The sequence below is a fragment of the Micropterus dolomieu genome, linkage group LG10 (assembly GCF_021292245.1).
Source record: "Micropterus dolomieu isolate WLL.071019.BEF.003 ecotype Adirondacks linkage group LG10, ASM2129224v1, whole genome shotgun sequence".
Taxonomy (NCBI): Eukaryota; Metazoa; Chordata; class Actinopteri; order Centrarchiformes; family Centrarchidae; genus Micropterus; species Micropterus dolomieu.
In genome coordinates, this window is record NC_060159.1 from 15,042,207 (window position 1) to 15,066,178 (window position 23,972).

Consider the following 23,972-nt stretch of genomic DNA (forward strand, 5'->3'; position numbering starts at 1 on the left):
GGATAAAAGGGCGACGTTTCATCCGGGCCCATGAAAAGGTCACAATCAGCGGAGTGTGGAGGGCGGTCTGAACTGTATCCACTACAGATCAGGTAAACAACTCCCAATGAATCTGTGGTCCAAACTGCATTTTAAAGAATCCAATCACAGGGACGACAAAAAAACATAATTACACAGTGAAGATGGAGGTAATAAATGATCAGAATAATCAATAATTTAATGACAAGTTATGTTTATTATTAATGAGATAGTATATTTTACATTCTTAATTCATTTAAAGGCAAGGGTCATCATTACCATGTAGTATCCCTTCTAAAGGATTAAAAACACACACCTTCCAGTACATCACGAGCTATAAGTATGATCATTAATATAATTTAATGTATAAAAGGAGGTAAACTCAGATTAAAGAAGGCATCATGTTTATGTTGGGTAGTAAGTGTCACTCTTTGCCCACATCTTAACATACACCAAAGATGTTGGTAAATCTCAGCTTAACACACCAAACAGGCAGGACAAGACACGCTTATTAATTCATCAGGGTTTTTTTTGCTGAGACTGGTCCAGATTTGCTATGACTCAGTAGCTCATCGTAATGAGCGTGATGGCGGTGACGATGAGTCCGGTCTACCATTACACAAACTGATATTTACCAACATTTTGTCAGGCAGGCAGGTAGAGCCACCTTCACAGCACAGCCACTGACAGACAAGAGAAAGCATCTGCTGCCAAAACTTTGCAGCTGTCCCACAGAGTTAAAGGATGGGTTCACATTTTTTTCCAAGTTTGTTTTAAAAAAATACTAGCAGCCCCATTTGTACATTGAATGGGTTATAGGTGCAGAAATCATTCCTCCTGTCTGTATTGGCTGCAAAGAGATCCCTTCCTAAGGTCATTCCAATATAAGTGATGGGGAAGAAAATCCACAGTACTGTGTAAAAATATTATCTCAGATTAGGCTGAAATGAGGCTTCAAAAGTCTGAGTCAGACATGTCAGGTAGAATTTTTTTAATAAAAATTGACACTAAGATGCTATTTGTTACTAAAAAAAAAGAAAAACATAATTTGTAAGATACACTTTACTAGACTAACTTTGTAAAAGCCTCATTTTGACTCAACGTTAAGAGTGCAGAGAACGAGGACTGTGCATTTTGTCCACCATCACTTTAAACTGGAATTGAATTAGGACACAGTCTCTTTCCAGCCGGTATGGACATGTTGAACATTTACAGCGCTCGATAACACCTTTAATGTACATAAGTTGAATTTATCTAAGTGTTGCTATAAGACAGGCTTGAAAACATGAACCTAGATTTCTTCATCCTGCACAGTCTTTTTATATTAAGGGTGGTCTGAAAACAAAATAGCAATTAGCAATGTGCGCAAACATAACCGGATAATTAGTGTACTTTAAACGAGTCATTCATAAAAAAGAATCAAATAAAGAGGTATTAAATATAAATAAACTATAAAGAGGCCCTTGGAGTTTTTTGCCAAAACAAGATGCACTATATGAGAGAAATGTCTTCTGACTACTTGGCACCGCCTGCTGGAATTATTACGCCACTGTATCCACTTTTTCCTATGGGTTCTTCTGCTGACGACAGCCTCTGAGAGCTCTTGTAATCATTTGTTTGGTCCCTTTGTCAAGACTTTTACCGAGTCTTTAATTCAGTAACTTTTAGTCAAACTTTTAGTAAAATAAAGCAGAAGCAGAACATCAGACAAATGTTGGTCGATAGTATGACCTATGACCTTCCATTTCATTCATCATACTTCCATAATAGCAATGACAGTTTTTTTTCTCCCTTGGACATTGATTAGTGCTGTCTGAAACGTATCAAGTGTAATCAAAAGATCATGTAAAACCTTTCCTTCCTACACCTGACTATTTTATAGAGTGTTGCTTGACCTTTAAACTTCCTACTCCGGCTCCTTCTTCAAGACCCAGACCTCATTCCTGCGGTTGGTCAGTTTGAAGGGACTGTCATACCCGACTGCGTAGTACGGCTTGTCGATGTACTGGACTCCGTCTCTCTGCAGGCTTTCCATAAGTTTTAGGAGCTCTTCACGTTTTGAATTCTCATTGGAGAAACCACCGTATGTCCTGGAGGAAGGAACAGAGAAAGATCGAAGATTAAGTTCTGCACATCAGGGATTTAAAGTCTTCATTTGATCAATTCTCTATTAACTGTACCTTTTTTGTTATGGTATCTGCAACCAGTTGTATATATTTAGTAAATAAATATAAGACTGGCAGAGGGTCATTTTGACACTTTAACACAATATCAGTTGGTTGTAATCTACCTGACATAAGCTGTGAACTCTTTTCTGTGCTCCACAAACACCTCCGGGTCGCTCGGCTCCGGTGGGTTGTCCTGATGCTCCTCCGGGACATAGAAGGATACGGTGAACTGAGATTCACATGCAGGGCCGGCTCCAGGGTCCACGCGGCACGTCACGGGGGCAGTCATGTCCACTTTCACCTCTGAGGAACAAGTAAATTTTAGAAAAGAAAAGTCACAACTAACATAAAAAAGGACATACATGTAGTAAGAAATATAACACTGATGTTGATGATTGTTCTGACATGTAATCAGCTTTTGTAAGATGCACACAGATATTAAATTTTCTAAAAAACCCTCAGTTGCCAGCTGGAGCATCCAAACTTCTGTACATAATGAATGATACCTGAACAGATGGTGGACATATAACCACAGTGTGTGGCAGATGTGGAGGATTAATCACCATGTTTACAGATCACACTAGATTATACTGCAGACCTCTATAGTCACCAGAACAAACAATATACAGTAAATTCTCAGAAATATGCTGGTGTAAACTGCTGAGTAAGACAAAGGCAGCGGTGCTGTTACAAACTGCTGAGCAAGAGCTAAAGTGCACTTTTTCATTGACTCTTGCATTTATTCATCGACTCTTGTCTTTGCACCCAATTTATCCATTTCTTCATTCTGCAACACTTGAACATTAATCACTTGACCGAGTGTGTTCAGTAAAGTTTCACTTCATTTAGTCAAGTTTTACGTCTCGACAAAACAAAGACTACAAAAGAAACCGATGTTGCATCAGACTGCACAGGGAGTGTTTCTGCCTTTCTAGGAACAAACCCGATGAAACTCACTGTTGTGATTGTTGCCTTGAATGTAGCTGAAGAGCCGGCGGAAGCCAGCATTCATGGCTGTGTCCCACTGCATCCCACTCAGAGTGGTGCTCACCCACTTAGTCGCATGGTAGGTGCGAATCTCGTAGTCTTGTCCCTGCAAAACACGCATACATCCACGCATTAATAAATGAATCTGGTAAAAAAAAAAATCCTATTAATCATTTAACCAATCAGTCCGAAACTAATGAAAACGCCAATGTTACACCACATTCTCTGATCTGCTGGGCTGATGGTCATTTGTACTGTCTCATTATCAGCTTGTCAGTCATCTATGATTTGCATTAACCTGTATGAAAGGTGCTATGCAAATAAAGTTTCATCTATTGATATTTAGATGTTCCCACATGTGGTGACCTCTATTATTATATAATATTAAGTTAGGGTCACAAACATTGTTAGTAGTGATACAACACCACACTTTGGTCAATGCATCATGAAAATGCATCGTGAAAAAAATAGTCTACTGCTTTTATCTCTAAAACTTTTTAGCATTAAATGTAACGCACACCACTCACATCTCATGTCACATGGCCGTGTGATAAACAGAACAATCAACATCTGTTTTAATGTCCTACAGTTCATCTGGGAATCATTTACCTTTTTCTCGTCTGCTGTGTATTTCGGGTTCTGCAGTCCGGTTGAGAACAAAACTTGTCCCACAGCTTTCAACATGGCTGGTGTGAGGTTGGTCAAAACTGCCTCTTTAAAGTAAAATATCGACAAACTCAGACGTTTTACAACGGATAAAGTATATCCAATGCAGGATTAGGCAATGTAAATGAAATGAAAAGCTCGGACTGTCTTATAACCAGTTACATCACGTCACATGAGGCTGGTTATGTAGTAGCTTACAAAACTCTGGAAATACACATTCATAGTCGGGGGAATAATTCTTCACCGCCTAACTTGACGCTTTTGTTATAGGAATGTTATCATTTTGTAAAATTATTTAATAAACACACAAATATATACGTAATTACCTGTAAATTTACGCGTTTGGTGCTTGTTGTCAGGGTGTCAAGTGCGTTTGCTTTCATAACATCGCTTCCTGTTACATAAAAATTGACATCTGATTGGCTGAGCGACTGCAACTTCAAAATAAGAGTCCCAATGTTTGACATCCACACCGCTAAGTAAATAAAGCGGTGGAAAAGTTCAACTTTGGCATCCATTTAAACTTCTATTGGGTGGGGTTGAGCTCCCCAACAGGGCGCAGGAATACGGGCTGAATGGTAAAAATCTAAGTTACCGGTTCAAATTACGCCACAAGGTACGTTGCATTCTGGCTAGTTCCCATGAGGACATCTGTCAATACGTTACTCCGCAGTTCATACAGTAACAAGAAGAAGAAGAAGATATACTTTATTTAATCCCGCGAGGGGAAACTCAATGTTTTCACTCTGTTATTATGTTGGTATTTTTACACACAGGTCCGAAATACACACACATGCACATGCACAAAGAGGACCCATAGCAACACACGGGAGAGATGTCAGAGTGAGGGGGCTGCCCCGAGCAGTTGGGGTTCAGGGGCTTGCTCAAGGACTCCTCCCAGGAGGTGAACTGGCACCTCTCCAGCTACCAGCCCACGCTCCGCAACTCTGGTCCGAGCTGGATTCCCAGCCTAATCCTGAGCTAATGAGCTACAAATAAAAACCCATATTTACCAGCTGCAACATCAAGGTAATGTAAACAATAATGCATCAATAATTATTATCCAGTAATATAAAATACATTGTTCTGAAATGTGCCATTCTGCATGAGTACTTTAAGAATATTTTGATGCTACTACTTTTGTACCTTTATTTAAGTATAATTTTAAATGCAGGGCTTTTGTAACAGAGTATTTTTACATTATAGTATTACTACTTTTACTCAAGTAAAATATCTAAATATTTCTACTACCACTGGCCTGGGGCAGGTAGTATTCCAGTATATAAATACTGTTTGGTTTCTGGGTCTCCATGTAAATTATCTAGGAAGTTTCCATCTATACTACGCTGTGGTCACTGCACCTGATGGGAACTTGAAGGTAACAGGGGCCTCCAAACAGCTTAATCCAGCCATAGTTATTGTCACTCAGACTGTATCTCTGTGAAGATTCTTCGTCATCCAGGTCATTGTTGTCACAATCATGATCATCAATGATTTTAACCTTCCTTGGCACTCAGACGATAGTTGGAATGAAATTTCAACAGGCAGTTGAAAGTCACTTCTAAGAGCACCTCCCATTTATTTCCTACATTATTATTTACATCAAAAGGGATTGATTGCTAACTTTACAAGAAAAAAGAACAAATTTGCAGTATTTAAGAAACACACAGTCCAGGCGATATGAGGCACAATCACAAAGAGGTGTCAGAGTAGAAACAACCTAAAACCTAACAGAACACCTTCTGAATTTTTAACTTAGATGTGACAGAACAGGTACGAATGGGAACAAGCTGCTACATCTGTATCTGACATGACATGTTGAAATGATGGTGAGGATGAGTTCTTGTTTGTTGTATTTAGGCTTCGGCTACAGTTTTGCAAGTGTGAAAACAAGGAGCCTGTTGGTGTGAGAGCCTGGGCAAACAGATCCTGGTCTCTATGGAGGTGATGAGAGGAGTAGCTGTGTTTCGAGCAGGGCAAGGCAAGCAAAGACTGTGTTTACAGATATGGATGCATAGTTTAACATTTGTAACTCTATCTAGAATTATCCAAATCGCAGATGCATCTCTCTTGTGACATATGCGCACGCACACACACACACAAGCATTGTCTGGACGAGAAACTGTATGAATTTGATCTACAGGGACATGCAATGCAATCCAATGTAGAGACGGCAGCAGCGTTTTGTCTCCGTATCGTCCTATGATGAGGCGAGTCTTATTCATTACATTTCATAGAGCCAAGGGCAGTGATAAGGCAGAAAGACAGAGTGGTTTGTCAAATGTCCGTTGCTTACACAGAGTGCAAATGTCACCACTAGAAATACCAGCAAACAATTCATCACTTGAGCTCCAGAACTCCAGTTACAATCTGGTATTCATTTCTATGAGCGACCTGATATAGAGAACCTTGCAATGGTTATAAAGCAGTTTATTAATTGATATTTAACTGGACAATAAAAATAGGGATTAATAACAACTTTATTGTTTACATTTATGAATCCCACTTTTAGGGTCAACATAAATATCAATTAAGGCACTGTATTATGACCATTTCTAAGGCTCTATATCCTCCATAAGTTACTGCATTTTGGCTCTAGGTTGGCTCTGTGAGTGTTTCAGGGCTGGTAATTCTGGTGGACAAAGGACAAAACATAATCTTTGGACAGTTTCTCAGGGTCCATCCGTGTCTGAGAGTCATGGACTATCACACCATCCACCCACGCCCAGAAGAGCCGCTCAGAGTGGCAAACGCTGAGGATGAAGACAAAGAAAGGATTCTGTTTATTCATTGATTAAATTAAAAATAAATTAATTCAATGTGGGCAGAGAAGGGAGTGCTTACTGGAAGGGGGCAGCGGAGTTGGGTGGCATTTCATAGGTGGACTCCTTGGTTGTCTTGTTAAAGAAGAATTTCATCTTGGAGTTTTTACTGTATGCCATCGTCCACGGCTCTGAGGGATGGAGAGGGAGGAGATGCATTTATTAGAAAAGTAAAAAAGACTCAACAGTCCCAGACTAAACACATACACACAAGGTGTTCTGCCCAGGGGACTGTTGAGGCTTTGACAAATGAAAAAAAAGTTACAAGAGAATTAAAGTGACACTTTTTGACAAACACATAACACCGTACATACCATTGACAGTCTTGATGATGTAAAGGCCCGTGGGAAGGAAGTGTCGGTCATCTCTGCCGGTGTAGGACAGACGCGGGATTCCTCCTGAACTCTTTGTCACCTTCATCTCTAGCCTGGATAATAAAAAGAGATGAAATTGTAGAAAATCCTCAACATTTAGTAAATAAATACATGAAACTCGGCCTGATTTTATAGTCCTGTTGTACCTGACAAAGATTTTCTCCATTTCCTCCAGCCTGTAAACCTCCTTCACTCTGTTTGGGAAAAGACACATTACATTTAAGACTACCTCCAGACAAACAGCATTTAAAAGTTACACTGACACACATATGACAATACAATACATTACAACATCTTCCAAGACACCTATACATACATTTAAAGCCTCCTAATAATTAATTGTATAATATTAATGCAGTGTAATAAGTAGTTCAGATGCATTTAGAGTTCTGTCAATAACCTGTGTGTTTGATTTCAACGTCATGTCGACTTGCTGACCATGTGGGATTCACGTAATCAGAAACTGCGTCATGGAGTGTGTCGTTACAAAAACAAAAGGTTCCTTGCACTTTCAGTACTGAGAGCAATTGGCCCTGGTACTTTTGTGCTTGTGCCCTAATTAATACCTGATAGGGTTCATGTCTGGTCTGCTGGGTTTGGACACTGCCTTCACAAACTTCTCAGCCATCTGGATCCTGGACATACAATGTGCATTATTTAGTAAACTATAGAAAACTTAAATGAAGACAAAGATCAATAAGTAAATTAATAAAAGGGAAAGATTCAATGATACAGGTGACTCTGCCCTACCTTTGGTTGAAGTGCTTCTCTCTTACATCAGTGCCATTCAGTATTAGTACATCCATTACATGAACTGCGTTGATCCTCCGCTGAGCTTTGCCCTGTGGACCACATATTCTGTATTTATACGTGTAAAACCATAACAAACCTGTTCGGGTGTAACAAAATGCAACTGTTCCTTTTTTGGGGAAAGGGGTCATAATGACCACAAACTCCTACAAATACAACAGAGCCCTACAACAGTTGGTGTCTGAACTCCATTTTAGGAGAACATGATCAAGAAAGAAGCTACAGATCATCTAGTGAGAACAACTGTTATTCTTTCCAAATGAACAGAAATGGAGATAAACATAAAAGTGATTGGGATACTGGCTCCCATATTTCATCTGTTCCCTCTACTCACCTCGCCCTTCAGCTCTTGGACGATCTCCACACTTAGAAGTGTATCTCTTGGAAGCTCCAGCTTGAAATTCTCCAGTTTCCTCCAGCGCACAGGCATCTTCCCATCCCATGTATATATCTGAGACTTCTACACAAGCCAAGAGGAAATGGAGAGAACAGATAAAAATGAAAACAGGTTCAATCGCAGTCTACCATGCTTTAAAAAAGCAGTAAAGCTTCATAATAAAAAAATACATTAGGGGTGAATAGGCATGGCTCTATTTTAATCTTTTCTTACACATTAAATAGCTGCAACTGATGGGCCTAGCTGTCCCATTACTGTATGTAATAATGTGCCGATGGGAGCTGCTGAAAAAGACAAATCCTACTCCTACTGTACACAAAGAGCGTTTTGGTGTTTTGTGTCTCTTAAGACTCACCCCCAGCGCTAGAAGGAAGATCTGCTCTCCACCTCCCACAATGCACCTGTGGTCCAGGACATGACGCAGCTTCTCGATTGTGGTCTGGTTGAGAGGTGTGAGCTTAGACTGGAACGACTCCACATCTGAATTCTGAGGTGCGACGGGTGTAAATTAAGACAGAAAGACAGACATGGAGATAAATGCGTGACCGTTTGTGACAGTGTTTCCCATTGCTAGTATTTAGCTGGATAGACTGACAAAATACAAGATACTTGTTTTAAAAATCAGAATTTTACCATCACAACAAAAATCTCAAGGATCCACTAAAGTGCACAAAGATGCTTAAAGAGGTCATATTATGCTTTTTGCCTTTTTACCTCTCCATTATTGTGTTATATATCTTTTTTTGTGCATGTAATAGGTTTGCAAGGTGAAAGAGGAAGTCCATCCCAACAGGAGTTAACATTTCCCACAGAAAACACAGCTCCTGAACTGCCTGAAAACAGCTCGATCGTAGTCCAGCCTTTACTTACATAACCTATCTGCGTCACTATATAACACACAGCATAATGCTCGCCTAACAGCTATACAGGCACGTCCTCAAAAACACCAGTGGAGAAACACACTGAGCTGCAGCCAAGGGGGAAAGCCAGAGATCGGACAGTAAAGCCAACCAAAGCCTGCATGGAGGGATCCATGTAGGCCCAAAAATTACGTCAAAACCCTGTGACAACCCGTCGCACATGAGAGATATAACCGTACTGTTTAGATTATAAACTCTCGGCAATCTAAAAAAACTATTTGGCGATCAGTGACGCTGCGTTGGTGTTTGACAGGTAAGCCTCGTAGGTGGGCTGATTAATCAGTGACGATCCGAGTCAAACAAACACTCTGATGCATGAAACGTTTTGTTGGCGCAGGTATGCAGCTACCAGAATTACGGTGTTTCTGCCGTTGTTCTACGTCATTAAATAACGGTTATGCTGCGCAATTATGCGCAGAAGACGCTGGGCCAGACTTATATACTTATATTAGTAGTATTTTATTGGTCCAAAACTGGCTTCACTGCTCTCCATTCAAATCAGCGGGGTGGCTTCGTCCAGTAATATACCGTCTATGGCTGCAGCAAACACAGTGACGAGACGTCTGCCCACAGAAGCAGCTTTTTTTCGGTAGTCCTTACCTAGGTACTGCGTATGTGCAACTCCCAACAAAGATCATATAAAAGTGAGATGCTTCACTCGATAGCTAAAACCGAGCCTTCAGCACACGAGTGAAAAGAGGAGCTGCAGTATGACAAAAAAATATGGTGTTTTTTGAAAATGAAACCATATAAACCTGTTCTGCTACAACCCCAAAATAAAATTATGAACCTTAAAATGACCCTAATATGACCTCTTTAACATTTTTATTTGATTTCATTCTTAACAAGTCGTGAAAAACTGACCTTTATCAGTTCATAGAATTTTGACTTTGGGTCTGAGGAAGCGGGAGCAACTCTGGCCTTGTCTGGGACCTGGAAATTGATTTAGCGGTGGAATGACAGAGAATAAAACTTCATTATTCAACAAACTCTATTATTTCTATTAGTATGTGGTTCTCAGCTTGTCCACTCACGGCCCAAAGTCTCAGACACTCCTTCCTAATGTCAGCTTGCCTCGGCTCTGAAAGGGTCCTAGAGAAACAAACGCAGCATCACATAGTCGGTTGCATACACAAACACCCTAACACATGGCTAAATGCACATAGACAAGTACAACAAAGTTTACTCACGGGTCTACCACGTAGGCATGGATCTTAGCCAAGGCCTTGATCTGGACTGCACAGAGGCTGCAGCAAGAGTTAATTCAATTTCTGTCATTCACACAGTTTGAAGTGAAAAGATTAAGGTCTTAGTGAATACTGTGTGTCCCTACTTCTCATTGGAGTTGACCATAAACTGGTAGAAGTCGGTGTCCTCCTTGATGATGCTCAGGGGAACCACATCCGTGACGTCGGAGTCCGTGTTTCTTAGTTGGTTCAGTTTCAGGTTGATTCTGAACATGTATTCCCTGACGGCGTCTGAACCGGGCTTCAGACCACGGCACACTACGTACCTGCGGATGACAAAGAGTGCGATAAGATTTACAGACGGAAATAGTTCTCGGCAAATTCTCTCTCTCAGTATTAATCAAAAATCGGATCCATAGCAGAGAGATTGTCCTGTTTCCTGATCGAGACACTTAACTTTTTCTGCCCAGACCTCATTTATAATTTTGGGTGTTTACTGGTGAGGAAATAGTTTCCTTCACACAAGAATTGACAAATCTAAATAACAGCAAATACAAATATATATTTATATACATATTTCCTGTATTTCATTTGCTTTGTTTGTCTGCACGGCCCCGCTGAGGCTAAATGAAGCAGTAAAAAAAGGTTAAAAAGTCTGAGGAATGCTCCATCATGGCATCCAATGATGTGCTGAAGTCAAATATGGCTCCAAGTAATATTTCATAACCACACTGAGTTTTCCACAACCTTTTGCTGCTGCCACTTTTCAGCCTTTGATTTGCTTTTAATTGGCTAAATGTTTTAGAACAAAAATTCAGTTATTCATTTAAAAAAGGATTAAAAAGGTATTTGGGACAACCCTGCTTAATTAATTTACAGCATCTGTTCCACTAGCTAATGAAAAATTAATGTCAGAGAACATGTAGATTACTCAAGTTGTGTTAAAAAAAGTGTGGGTATTGTAGTCTTGCTGTCACTGTCATGTACAAAACTACATTACGCAGCTCTACTGTAGTTTTAGTATTCGCTTAAAATATAATAGCTGCCGACTTGACAGACTGACAGACAGACAGACAGACAGACTGACTCACCTCTCAGAGTTGGCAGGCCTGCTGGTGACAGGCTTGAAGAGAGAGATCCTATCGAAGCAGAGGTAGAGCAGGTAGACCAAACCCACACTGAACGGAGTGAAGAGGTCAAAAGTCTTACAGACAAAGTGACCACCTGGAGAAGAGAAAGAGTGCCACTATCATTTAGCCTGAACCCTGACACAAACTTACAGTACATGTGCACATAAATATTGGTTTCACACAGATTTTAGGAAACTTAGAAACACCAGGAGCTGTCCACTTTTGCCAGAGTTTAAAATATTAGCCTCTGATGGACAGGTATGCTGACCAAGTAGGTGACTCGCCCATACATGTACCTGTCCTAAGTGTAGAGATGGCAGTGAGGAACTGACAGAGCATCAGCTGTTTGCTCAGGATCTCCTGGATGTTTTCCTGGCCTTCCACAGAGAAACCCTACCGGAGACAGTCAACAAACCAAAAGTGATCTAACCACTAAACAGAAAGCTGGAAATCTCAGTTTAACCCACCAAGAGCGGCAATCTGTGATCTCATCTTCAGCATGATGTGTGCATTTTGGATTATTGCAGCATACTTTGTAGTAATTATTCTCTGCTGTAAAAGTGTAAAATGTGGAATAGCCTCACCCCGTCTGCCATGAGGAAGTGCAGTCCTCTTTTTTCTGTACTCTCCAGGACAAAGTTTCGAAAAGCTGTTATGTTTTCTGGCCGAGTGATGTCGCCGTCCCCATCCACTCCTCCCTCACCTGGGACACACACAGAGGTCAAGCTTTCACTGAATCATTCATCACATGAGACATATACAACCAGCGTCTGTTCTCCCCCTGAACGTGATGTGCAGATCTTGTGCGCGTACCATAGTAAGGCTCGAACAGCTCGCTCGGCGCTGCATAGAAATCTTCCAGTTTGAAATCGCAGGGTCCTTTTAGCGTCATGCCAAACCCCTTGGCGTGCCAATGCCTCTTCCACAGTATGTACTCTGAAAAGCCTCCAGGCCCCGCACAGACGTCACCGAAGTACAGAAGCTCGCCCTCGCGGTCCTTTGTCAGAGGTTTCTGCATAATGAGAGAGGTTTGTTTCACCATCTGTTTAAATGGGCCTGTGTGTCCTGATCCAACAGAAGTTCACTGAAACACATATCAGCAGTTACTGTGACTAACTCACCCCTTGTGAATCCTTTGGGTTGGTGAACATATTGTCGAAGCAGTGGTCCATGTTGGCCATTTTCATAGCTGCTCTAAATACAGGAAGAAAGTAATACAACTTGTCATTGTCTGGGTTGGCACACTACAGAGTACTCATTAATCCATAAGAAAATTAAAAAAGTTGTGAGCTATTTATGCGGCATTAACTAGCAGGACTGGAAAAACATTGCCCATATAATAATGGTATTAAAATACAAGGAATTATATGTAATATAATATACAATAATCCACTATAGTTCTTGTGTTACTGAAGAAGAAACCCTGTCACTTAATGTTTCCAAAAGGCAAAAAGTCATTTGCGTCATTTTCACAGAATTTATATAATGAACAAATGACATATTAAAATGTGTATCATCACACAAACATACACACAGACACATGTTTTACATTTGCCATCATTTCATTTCTTTAGTATGTTAAATAATGATGATAGAAATAAAGAAAAAAACTTATATATATAACTTATATATCATTGATCATTTGTCCACCTGTTAAATGTCTAAAGACTGACCTGTTGAGGAAGATACCTCCTCTGATCGTCTCGTAAGGGTTGGAGCGTGTTCGTGCTCTCCTCATCTCCTCGCCCTCCAGGTTATCAAATACTGTCTGAACATCAAACAGACACAATGATTACACAACTCAGGGACATTACAGTGTTATGATTTGGGACCATCCTGTGTAGGGGCGATTCACAGATCTTTACACATACAAAAGTCCATTAAAATCCTCATTCAGCACAATGCAGTGAAGAAAAAGGGATCCTTTGTGGAAATTGCCAATAGTTGATCAACAAGTGAAATATAGGAAGACATTTAATATTGTTGTTACACAATCATGCCAATAAAGCTAATTTGAATTTGAATTTATTGCAAAGGTGAACTCTTCTGATTGCTCAGACAGCACACCTTAAATACATTTCTGAAGGTGTACAAAAATGTCATTAACTCATCTTTGTGTGCAATATGCAGGTTCCTGTGTAGACAGCATATTGTCTATCTATCTGTGCCCTAAATTAAAACATTTACCTTTAGGCTGAAGAGGCTTCCCACATTTCCTCTCTGGCATTTCACTACCATTCACACCAGACCCAAGACGTCTTTTTGTAGCTACCTTCTAACTAACTGCCACCTGTTTCCTAAACATTGGGTATATAATAATAAGGTACTGGATAACGAGGTAAATACAGATTTTTTGTTCAGTTTTTGTGTTTATGTGTAAAATTAAATAGGGATAAAAATGAAGTTATAACTCACCTTGCACCTTAGAAGAGTGTGTAGGAGGTCTTCAGTGCAGAACTCTGTCTCATCCTCAATCTTAAGTTTCCTCTGTAAGCAGTCAAAACCAAGACTTTAAAAACATTAAGAATCCATATGAGACAAGCGTATACCTGAGTGAACGTTGTGTATGATATATATCTAAGCGTTTGTATTTACCCGTCCCAGAATCATCCAGTCCCTCAGCTCATCTGCATCTGGGATCTCTGTGGTGCATTCTGGGAACCAGTCTACCTTCTCTACGGCACTGGGCTGAACAGACAAACAGAAAACGAGACAAACAAAGGGAGAAAACAATGGAGATGGGAAACAACCGGTCATGTATACATATGATGTATAGATAAGAAAATAGTTCTCGAGAGTGAAACAAAGGAGAAAACACACAATTAGTAGTGCAATAATAGACATGCAATTCACATAATTTACAGTTAACACCACTGACAACATTACGTGGTTATTTTTTACTGCTGTGTACCTCTGGTTCATCACGCCAGTCGACATTGAGCTCCCCCTGAAAGCCCTGGAGCGTGAGACCGAGACCCCTTCTCCCGCGCTGGGTAGAGGCCTCCACAATCTCTTTGCGTCCCTGGCCGAACTTCCCCAGACCATCACCCTCACGGAAGCCCATCTTGGCCTAAAGGAGTAAGAGGTGAGAGAGGATAATGGAGTTAGGAAAAGGCAGACAACTGCTAAACATTTAGTGTAAGGGCAGTTTACACTAGGTCAGGTTAGGTTTCAACACATTACCATGAGTTTCTGAGAGACACTGTTGTACATAGTGAAATTGGAGGAGGCCTGTGTGGCGTCGGCGTCTTGGTCATCAAAGGATGATATGGAGGGCATGGAGAATCCCGGTCTGTGATCCTCCTGGTCACTGAGGGAATCATTTTGGCTAGAGTCTGGACAGACACACAGGTACAAACCGTTCATATCGAAACATTAGCTGGCACAGACACCAAAGTATTCAAACAAACAAACCTCTGCTAAAACCATGATAACTTCTTGACTTATATCCTGAAATTTGTTAGCCCAACATTGTATTTAGGATTTAATTTGTATTCTGATTAGCTGATGCAGAACATCAGCTATTCTTTCTGAGGACAACACAAAACCCAAAAGCGTGACAACAGATAAGAAACTCCAACAACATGATCTGAAAAAGTATAACTAACAATAATCTTTCTGGCAAACATCACTATTCATGTACACTGTATATTCACACACAACATTTATAAGCAATGAATATACATACAAAGTGAAATCTTACAACATATTTGTCTACACATTGATATTGCTCTACATAAAGAAAATGTACAAAATGTGGTTACAGGAACAGGGCTATTAGGTGTTGCTTGTTTTTTAAAGCAATCTGAGCAGGAAGTGACTTCCGTGCAACCAAGACTTGATTCACTGTGTGTTGCTTTGGTCGTGTCCTAGGAATTCTAGGAATTATGTAGAGACATCTGGTGACATGTTTAGTGGGGTAGATACAGTACAGGCCAAAAGTTTGGACACACCTTCTCATTCAATGCATTTTCTTTATTTTCATGACTATTTACATTGTAGATTCTCACTGAAGGCGTCAAAACTATGAATGAACACATGTGGAATTGTGTACTTAACAAAAAAGTGTGAAATAACTGAAAACATGTCTTGTATTTTAGATTCCTCAAAGTAGCCACCCTTTGCTTTTTTGATAGCGCTGCAAACCCTTGGCGTTCTCTCAATGAGCTTCATGAGGTAGTCACCTGAAATGGTTTTCACTATCAATCAGCTAAGTAAAGGGAAACGAGTGGCCATCATTACTTTAACAAATGAAGGTCAGTCAGTCCAGAAAATTGCGAATACTTTGAATGTGTCCCCAAGTGCAGACGCAAAAACCATCAAGCGCTACAATGAAACTGGCTCACATGAGGACCGCCCCAGGAAAGGAAGACCAAGAGTCACCTCTGCTGCTGAGGATAAGTTCATCCGAGTCACCAGCCTCAGAAATCGCAGGTTAACAGCAGCTCAGATTAGAGACCAGCTGAAAGCCACACAGAGTTCTAGCAGCAGACACATCTCTGGAACAACTGTTAAGAGGAAACTGCGTGAATCAGGCCTTCATGGTCAAGTAGCTGCTAGGAAACCACTGCTAAGGAGAGGCAACAAGCACAAGAGATTTGTTTGGGCCAAGAAACACAAGGAATGGACATCAGACCAGTGGAAATCTGTGCTTTGGTCTGACGAGTCCAAATTTGAGATCTTTGGTTCCAACCGCCGTGTCTTTGTGCGACGCAGAAAAGGTGAACAGATGGATTCTACATGCCTGGTTCCCACCGTTAAGCATGGAGGAGGAGGTGTGATGGTGTGGGGGTGCTTTGCTGGTGACACTATTGGGGATGTATTCAAAATTGAAGGCATACTGAACCAGCATGGCTACCACAGCATCCTGCAGCGACATGCCATCCCATCCGGTTTGCATTTAGTTGGACCATCATTTATTTTTCAACAGGACAATGACCCCAAACACACCTCCAGGCTGTGTAAGGGCTATTTGACCAAGGAGAGTGATGGAGTGCTGCACCAGATGACCAGGCCTCCACAGCCACCGGACCTGAACCCAATTGAGTTGGTTTGGGGTGAGCTGGACCGCAGAGTGAAGGCAAAAGGGCTAACAAGTGCTAAGCATCTCTGGGAACTCCTTCAAGACTGTTGGAAAACCATTTCAGGTGACTACCTCTTGAAGCTCATCAAGAGAATGCCAAGAGTGTGCAAAGCAGTAATCAGAGCAAAAGGGTGGCTACTTTTTTGTTAAGTACATAATTCCACATGTGTTTATTCATAGTTTTGATGCCTTCAGTGAGAGTCTACAATGTAAACAGTCATGAAAATAAAGAAAACGCATTGAATGGCCTGTACTGTATGTATGTTAGAGCCAAACAACTAGGAATTTTCAATACATGAATGCCTCTAACAAAAACAAGGAGAGATGCCGTCAGCCTCACCACAACTTTTAACTGGGAGAGACTGACATGCGTGTTGTTTCCATTAGACCTTAGAGAGCATCAAAAGGCTTTGTTCTGAGCCAGCTGCAGGAGCATCATGATAAGGCAGCTAATAGGCTGCTAGAAGCTTCTAAATATACATAACTTCATTTAAAAAGAAAGTTCAATCACAATACACTATACATTACTCCATACACATTCCTAAATACAGATACAATATTATCATAACACTTTTACTCACAATATTAATTTTTCATTTATTTATATTTCCGCATACAGCTCTTGAACCTTGAAGGGAACCTAACTGCTTTGCTGCAGTGGAAGAGCCAGCTAAGGCAGGAGCACTGGGAAACGATACAGTGGTGTAGCAAAGTTCTCCAGCATTAATGTAAATGTTATCAATGCACGTGGATGATCTGATTCCAGCACAAAGGTCAAGGGCAACTGGACTTTGTAAAAAAAAAATACAAATAGAAGACGTTTAGAGCCACCCGTGGCCAAGTCTGAACGACAATCGTTGGTATCTTCACCTGAGGCCCAGTGGAAATGCTTGTTTAGTTTCCTACCATCCTACCATATCTACCGTCTTAGCCCCTTTGGTTGGTAACACGCCTCACCACATCCAAAACTCCACTGACTTTGTAAACAAAGTCCAAGGACTGAAACTAGACACAGATGAAACCATGGTGTCCTATGATGTGACCTCTTTGTTCACCTGCATCCCCACCATGGAGGCAGTAGAATCCGTAAGGAAACGGCTACTACAAGACAACACCCTGGACAACAGAACCAGCCACAGCCCTGACCAGATCTGTAAATTAGTCGACCTCTGTCTAAACACCACCTATTTCCAGTACAACGGAGGAGTCTACAGACAAAAGCATGGCTGTGCCATGGGCTCACCAGTGTCACCCATTGTGGCCAACATCTACATGAAAGAAGTGGAGGGAAAATCCCACTCGTTCAGAGGAACAGCACCGAGCCACTGGTACAGGTATGTGGATGACACTTGGGTCAAAATAAAAACCCAGGAGGTGCAAGCCTTCACAGATCAACTCCATGGACAGTAACATCAAGTTCACACGAGAAGATGTCCACAACAACAGTTTGACCTTCCTGGGCCTCGCTTCAGAAAGTGGGATTAGTGAAAATTCTGAGTACGTTAAGCCTGAGATGAGGGAAACTCAGAGTTTTCCGTTTCAGAGAGTGAGATCAGATAATGCCTAGACCAGTAACTCCGGCTACTGATGCTGTGAACCTAACCTCCTCGGGAAGAGGTTAGGTTCACAGGATAAGTTGGAAAACTGTCAGTTTCTCTCTGACTCCTCCCCTCCCGTGGAGCCTGAGGCGGCTTTCTGACTCACCATTTCATTTCCTCATTCATTCTGTCGATATCAAAGCACATATCTGAACGCATTTACATCTTTAAAAACTTTAAAATCCCGGTTAGATAGGCTATTAGTTTTTCACCCAAACATGATCTTGAACATGACCGCTTTTATGATCAATCTGTCATCGATGTTAGGACAGATCCCCGCACATCGTGGATTTGTCCTCAGCACAGAATAAAATCTATGTCAATCTTTAACGCTGTGACAAACACTTACTGTGTGCTAAATTACTGCAGTAATCACTATTTAGTAACCTATAAAACTGAACAATGAACAGTAATCTTTCATACTGTAGGCTGGTCACACAGATTGGAACATTCCTATCGTCGTAATCAACTGGAGATAATGTGACTATTTCTGAGTGAGAATGACTGTGATGCAGCTGAAACAAAGGTTTAAAAGTGAGTTTTTCTTTATTAGCTGCTGATAGTCTGTGTTTTGACAACATTAATAAAATACGTTGGCACACGTTCATATTAGGCCTACTAGCTCCACCCGATTAAAATGGAGACTCTGCCTTTATTTACCCGTTGCCATGGTGAATCATAGTATCAGCGCTCCATTGATCATGGCTTTTTTTCATCCCCATGCACGCGCTTCCATCAGGCTCAACATACTCAGAGTTGATTGAACTTATTCTGACCAGCTGTTCTGGTACCGAAAACTCAAGAGTTTCCCACCTCAGGCTCAATCAACTCAGAGCTCAGGGATAAACTCAGAGTTTGTTTGCCTGCTTTCTGAAACGGGGCCCTGGACTGTTCTGTACACATTGAAGAGAACATGAGCCTGCAAATTGGGGTTTACAAGAAACCCACACACACGGACCAATACTTACTTTCTGATTCCCACCACCCACTGGAGCATAAGCTTGGGGTCTGGATCATCACAACTTTGCACCACAGAGCAGACCACATACCAACAAGTGCACAAGTCAGAGAGAAGAAACAGAACCACCTGAAGGGGGCACTTACAGCCTGTGGATACAATGGACCTTGGCTACAAATTCCAGGAAGATGGTTTGAAAGAGGTGTCAAGGAAGCCATCTACACCCGGGTTGAAAAGCCGTTGCTGAACAGAGGAGGGCGTCTACGCCACCACTTATCCCCCACTTACAATGCTGTCCTTTCAACACTTCCCAGGAAACTGAGCAAGCATTTCCTCTTGGCCTCAGGTGAAGATACCGATTGTCGTTCAGACTTGGCCACGGGTAGCTCCAACGACCATGACCACTGTCGTTACCACAGCCAGGAGCACCAGCGCTATTGACGATCCTAGCTATCAATCTCAGAAGTTAAAAAGCTGAGTTTCCCTACCAGTCAGTCAGACCTGAAGAAGGCTCTTGGATGAGGGACGAAACGTCTTCTATTCTATACTAAGTCCAGTTGCCCTTGACCTCAACCTTCGTTGGATAACTATGACCTGGATGACTGAGAACATTCACGGACAGATTACAGCACAGTTAGTAAACACGCTGGCGGGTTAATTAATGACCTGAACCAGATTATAAAGCACTTGTTACATTGAGGAGTTTCTTTTTCAGGTCTACCAGAAAATAAATCTCTCTATATTCACATCACATACTCTGTCAGCATTTCACAAAAGTTATCTATATACTGACTGTCAGAACTCGGTGGCCTATAACAGCATCCCAACAGCAAAGACTTTAAATGAAGCAGGTGAACATTTCAACAGCACTTGACATTAAGGCTATGATCACACAAAATCAGCTGTTGCGGCAATTAGCGCAGGGTTATGCAGCAATGTGGAGGGTTTGTGAGCATGTTTATTTATGCTTACAATGTAAATGCTGTGAAACAATCAGAGCATTTTATTTCTCTGATTAACAGCCTTTTCACTACCTCCTCATTCACTCTCAAGACTCAAACAAATGGACACAAACAAAAGGAAGCTTCTGATTTGGTGTGAATCCAACCAAAGTCCTCTCTGAGCTTAACAGGACCGTGGCTCTGAATGTATATTGCTACTCCTTCCCAATAGGTATCCCTGTCCCTTCTATATATGTTATATACCTGTATTGCCACTGTGGCATCATCAGATAAGTCAAGTGGGTTTCAGAGATGGGCAGAATATGAATGTTGTCTGATATGAGCAAATTATCGATATACTGAACCTTATTTCTAAGCCTACATATCTTAACATGGGCTATTTTCAATCCTTTCCTAGGAAGTGTATTAGATACAGACATGATATAGAAAAGAACAAATAGAGCAGAAAGCAAAACTATTCAAAATTCAGTCGTGTGTGTGTGCAAAGTTAGGAACCCATAACCTTGGCTCTTTCCACTCTCTCAGTCTTTTGGGAGGGAGGGTAGACTATAAGTCTGTCATATCTGATGTACGCAATGTTCAATGTTCAGTTTGCCTCTTTCAGCTTTCATGGCTGGATGGAGTTCTTTTCACCTCTGGTGTACGGCCTCAGCATAGTCCTCGTTGAGGAAGATGTTTGTTCCTTTCAGTTTATGGCCTCTTTCCAGAACCACCATCTTGTCCTTATATCGTAGGAATTTCACCACTATTGGCCTGGGTCTGTCACCTAAATTGGTTTCCCTCCTGTAAGCAAACTCCACCTCGATCCTCTTTTCATTCAGCTTTACAGCGAGCAGCTCACGGAGCTTGTCCTCAGATTCCTCTCAGCTTCCACATGGGGACTCAGGAATGCCTTCTACAATTATATTGTTCTGTTTCGATTGACCCTTGTGGAAGTCTGCTTTCCCAGTCATTGATAAGACTGATTCACACACGGTATTGATGACTGTTCATGAATATTTGCACTTTATAGTCAACTCTTCGCATGTCTCTTTTAGGTCTTCCACTTCTTTTGAGGTAAACTGCATACGGCTATTTAGGTCCTGGACCTCTTTAATCATGTCATCCATTCTTTTATTCATAGAATCGACCAAGATTTGGATGAAGTCATTGAAGCTGTTTTCTTTCTGCATTACCAACTGCATGTAGATCCATGGTTTGGATGTCATGGTTGGAGTGTGGGTTAACGCTAATCCACGTACTTCCAGCCACCCAGGTTGAAACCGTAATGCTAGCTAGCAGTGCCAAACAAGATCCCCGGACATAAATGCAGTCACTGCAAAGCAGGCTAATCATGCCGTGGGATCGAAAATCAAGTGGACCATTGTTAAACAGAAATGTTTTACAAATACTAAATAAATTTCTAAGCAGCTCTCTCATTCAGTTTGTGCCCAGAGCATGTAGAATATAATACTTTTATCTAATGGCAGAAATTGTTTGGAGGGGAGAAATTAATCTGTCTACCTTGTCTGGATAATTGTGACTCTTCATCAGAACTGCTGTCATCACGATGCCTCTTTGTTCCCTGCAGTGGTGACGATGATGCCTCAGCTCGTCTCTTCATTGTGGCTGAAACAGAGCAGAGAGGACAATAAGAACTAGATAGGAGAAAACCAAGGACTGTGAAAAGAATAGACAACCATGCGTTAGGTGGATATCAAACTAAATGAAATGGAACAGGGCAGCAGAGTCAACCTTCCTGTTAATGTCAAGAAAACAAAAACTAAACCACAACAGCAAGTATGACAATGAGGCATGTATGACAGGCAGCCAAAAGCATTTTGACATATAGTGCTTAAATAAAGCTTATAGCAAGAACATAATTTTACTGATTAACTGATTAATGGATGGACTGAAAATCTAAATGTATCAACTAGAAAGCGAGAGCAGCATGCATACAATGCTGGTCATTTATAAAGTAAAAATGCAAAAAACATTTGCTGTACAAATCAGAATATGCTGTTAATTTTCCCTCAATTTATTATTGTATTAATATGGATTTTAAACTGTACTGTAACTTTATATTTTGATTGGCATTTGGTTTGACCTAATACCAGAATGAATGAATGAAAATAACTCAGTAACTCCATAAATCAGTTGCAGCTCTGATGGCTGCCCTGTGCATGGCTGTGTAATTACTGACTTAAGTATTTCCTTACAGACTCTATATTCATAAATAACATCTATATGAAGACAAGGAAAAGGCAAAACTGATAAGCGGTCCTTTAGTTTCAACAGTGATATACTGCCACAACACACTACAAAACAGTGGACACTGCCACCAGAAACGTTATTCTGCTTTGAATTTATACGTTTGGTCTAAACTTGCTTTATTCTTTTCTGTTTTCTTGTGATGCAAAAATGAATTTGAGAAATTCCCAGGCAAACAGTCCACGACAAGCATGGTTAGGCGTTAGGTGACTCTTATTTTCTGTCGTGATATCGGATTGAGATAAAAGCATAAGAAATGGATATTACTAGCAACAAGTCTCCACATAAACGGTTCACATGTTATCTTGGACATCTGGCCCCAGTTAGCGCCTTTCATGTATTAATATTACATTCAAAAGAGGCGTAAACTGTGGCTAATCACATATACCACGAGCCGTGTCTTGAACCTCCACGTTACCAGAAGTTGACAATTATAATGTCTGAACCTGAAAATGTGTTTCCTGCTAATTCGAAGCGTTACCTCTGTGGTTGTGTTGTAGTTAGCAGCAATCAGCTATCAAAGTTTGGTAAAGTCGACCCATGCCACTCTCCAAGATATATTATTTGCAGGAATACACAGCTAAAGCAAACAGGCTTTGCTGGTTAGTGTCAGTGTGGGTGTTTCGGTGTTTTTCTGAAACGAAACTGCGCAGCTGTAGCAGCATTAGCTGTTAGCTAGCTAAATTACCCAGCTACTTTTTACCAGCTCAGAAGACAAACGTCGCTCTTCTGTGGTGAGCCAGCAGCGACAAAGCGTTAATTCCGCATATATTTCGAGATTTCCCCGTTACGTTTTTATTCGCATGGAAACTTTTGCAATAAATACACTGTTTTTTGAAGTTTACATTAGCCCGCGGTCTATTTGGAGATTTCAGGGGTCCTTCCTTTACTGACACGCAGTAATGATACGCGTGATGTGAGGACTGTCTATACAAGTGCCTGTGTGTTTTTGTTTTTATTATTTTATTTGTTTGTTTTATTTATTGTAATCGTTTATTTGTGACCCCTGTTTGGATCACTTTTTAAAAAAATGATTTTGAAGGATGGCTGTTACATATACAATATACTTTTGGACCTTTATGTTTTTCATGAAATGAAATGTTGAAATAAGAAGGAAAAACTGTGTGAAAGAGCATTAATTTTTTTGTTCATATCTTGATATTACTCTTTTGCACTCAAGTTGCTTTGTATTGACCACAAACATTGAGGTTCTTACGAAGTAGCAAGTACAAAATCCAGTCTCCCCCTTTTATCAACAAAATAAAAGGTTGATTCTAAAGTTGTTTCTTCTCTATTTTCTTTTACTCTGCAGTCCCGAAAAAGTTATAAACAAACCAACCCAATAACAACCCTACTGAAAACTCAATTTAAACCTGTATGTCATGTTAACTAGTCTGGATAAGTAGCCTACCACTGACACTAAAGTGAAAATGGTAACTTCACACTTTTGTGGGTGCAGACTTTGATGACTTTCTTGAGCCTAAGAATAACTTGGACTGATTTGCATAAAACTTTAATTGCATTGTTTTTTGCGTGTGTGATTAAGTGATTAGATTTTCCTTTAATCTTAATTTGCATGTCTGTCACATAGGGGTAATCCGTTCTTGGCATGTAAGTAAAAAAGCATCCTGAGCTGTTTGTC

General features: G+C 40.8%; 2 protein-coding genes across 3 annotated transcripts; both read right to left on the reverse strand.

Moving 5' to 3' along the window:
* Positions 1-215: 215 nt before the first annotated feature.
* hebp2 (heme binding protein 2) lies at positions 216-4,352 on the reverse strand. Of its 2 annotated transcripts, XM_046061275.1 has the most exons (5): positions 4,166-4,343; positions 3,783-3,886; positions 3,144-3,279; positions 2,309-2,489; positions 216-2,108 (listed from the first exon to the last, which is right to left on the reverse strand). In XM_046061275.1, the coding sequence occupies exons 2-5, from the start codon at positions 3,855-3,857 to the stop codon at positions 1,925-1,927; spliced, it is 576 nt and encodes a 191-aa protein (XP_045917231.1). In that variant the 5' UTR covers positions 3,858-3,886; positions 4,166-4,343; the 3' UTR covers positions 216-1,924. The 2 variants fall into 2 exon arrangements, with proteins under 2 accessions (XP_045917231.1, XP_045917230.1); XM_046061274.1 differs by lacking the exon at positions 3,783-3,886 and having other exon boundaries at positions 4,166-4,352.
* A 1,042-nt stretch (positions 4,353-5,394) lies between these two features.
* cmtr1 (cap methyltransferase 1) lies at positions 5,395-23,222 on the reverse strand. Its single transcript, XM_046061276.1, has 24 exons — positions 22,812-23,222; positions 21,584-21,688; positions 14,663-14,814; positions 14,391-14,549; positions 14,075-14,167; positions 13,895-13,966; positions 13,153-13,247; positions 12,601-12,673; positions 12,293-12,491; positions 12,064-12,182; positions 11,776-11,872; positions 11,441-11,573; positions 10,496-10,675; positions 10,353-10,409; positions 10,197-10,254; positions 10,027-10,095; positions 8,598-8,729; positions 8,180-8,305; positions 7,786-7,877; positions 7,602-7,670; positions 7,182-7,229; positions 6,976-7,088; positions 6,684-6,792; positions 5,395-6,592 (listed from the first exon to the last, which is right to left on the reverse strand). The coding sequence occupies exons 2-24, from the start codon at positions 21,681-21,683 to the stop codon at positions 6,457-6,459; spliced, it is 2,481 nt and encodes an 826-aa protein (XP_045917232.1). The 5' UTR covers positions 21,684-21,688; positions 22,812-23,222; the 3' UTR covers positions 5,395-6,456.
* Between the last annotated feature and the right edge of the window lie 750 nt (positions 23,223-23,972).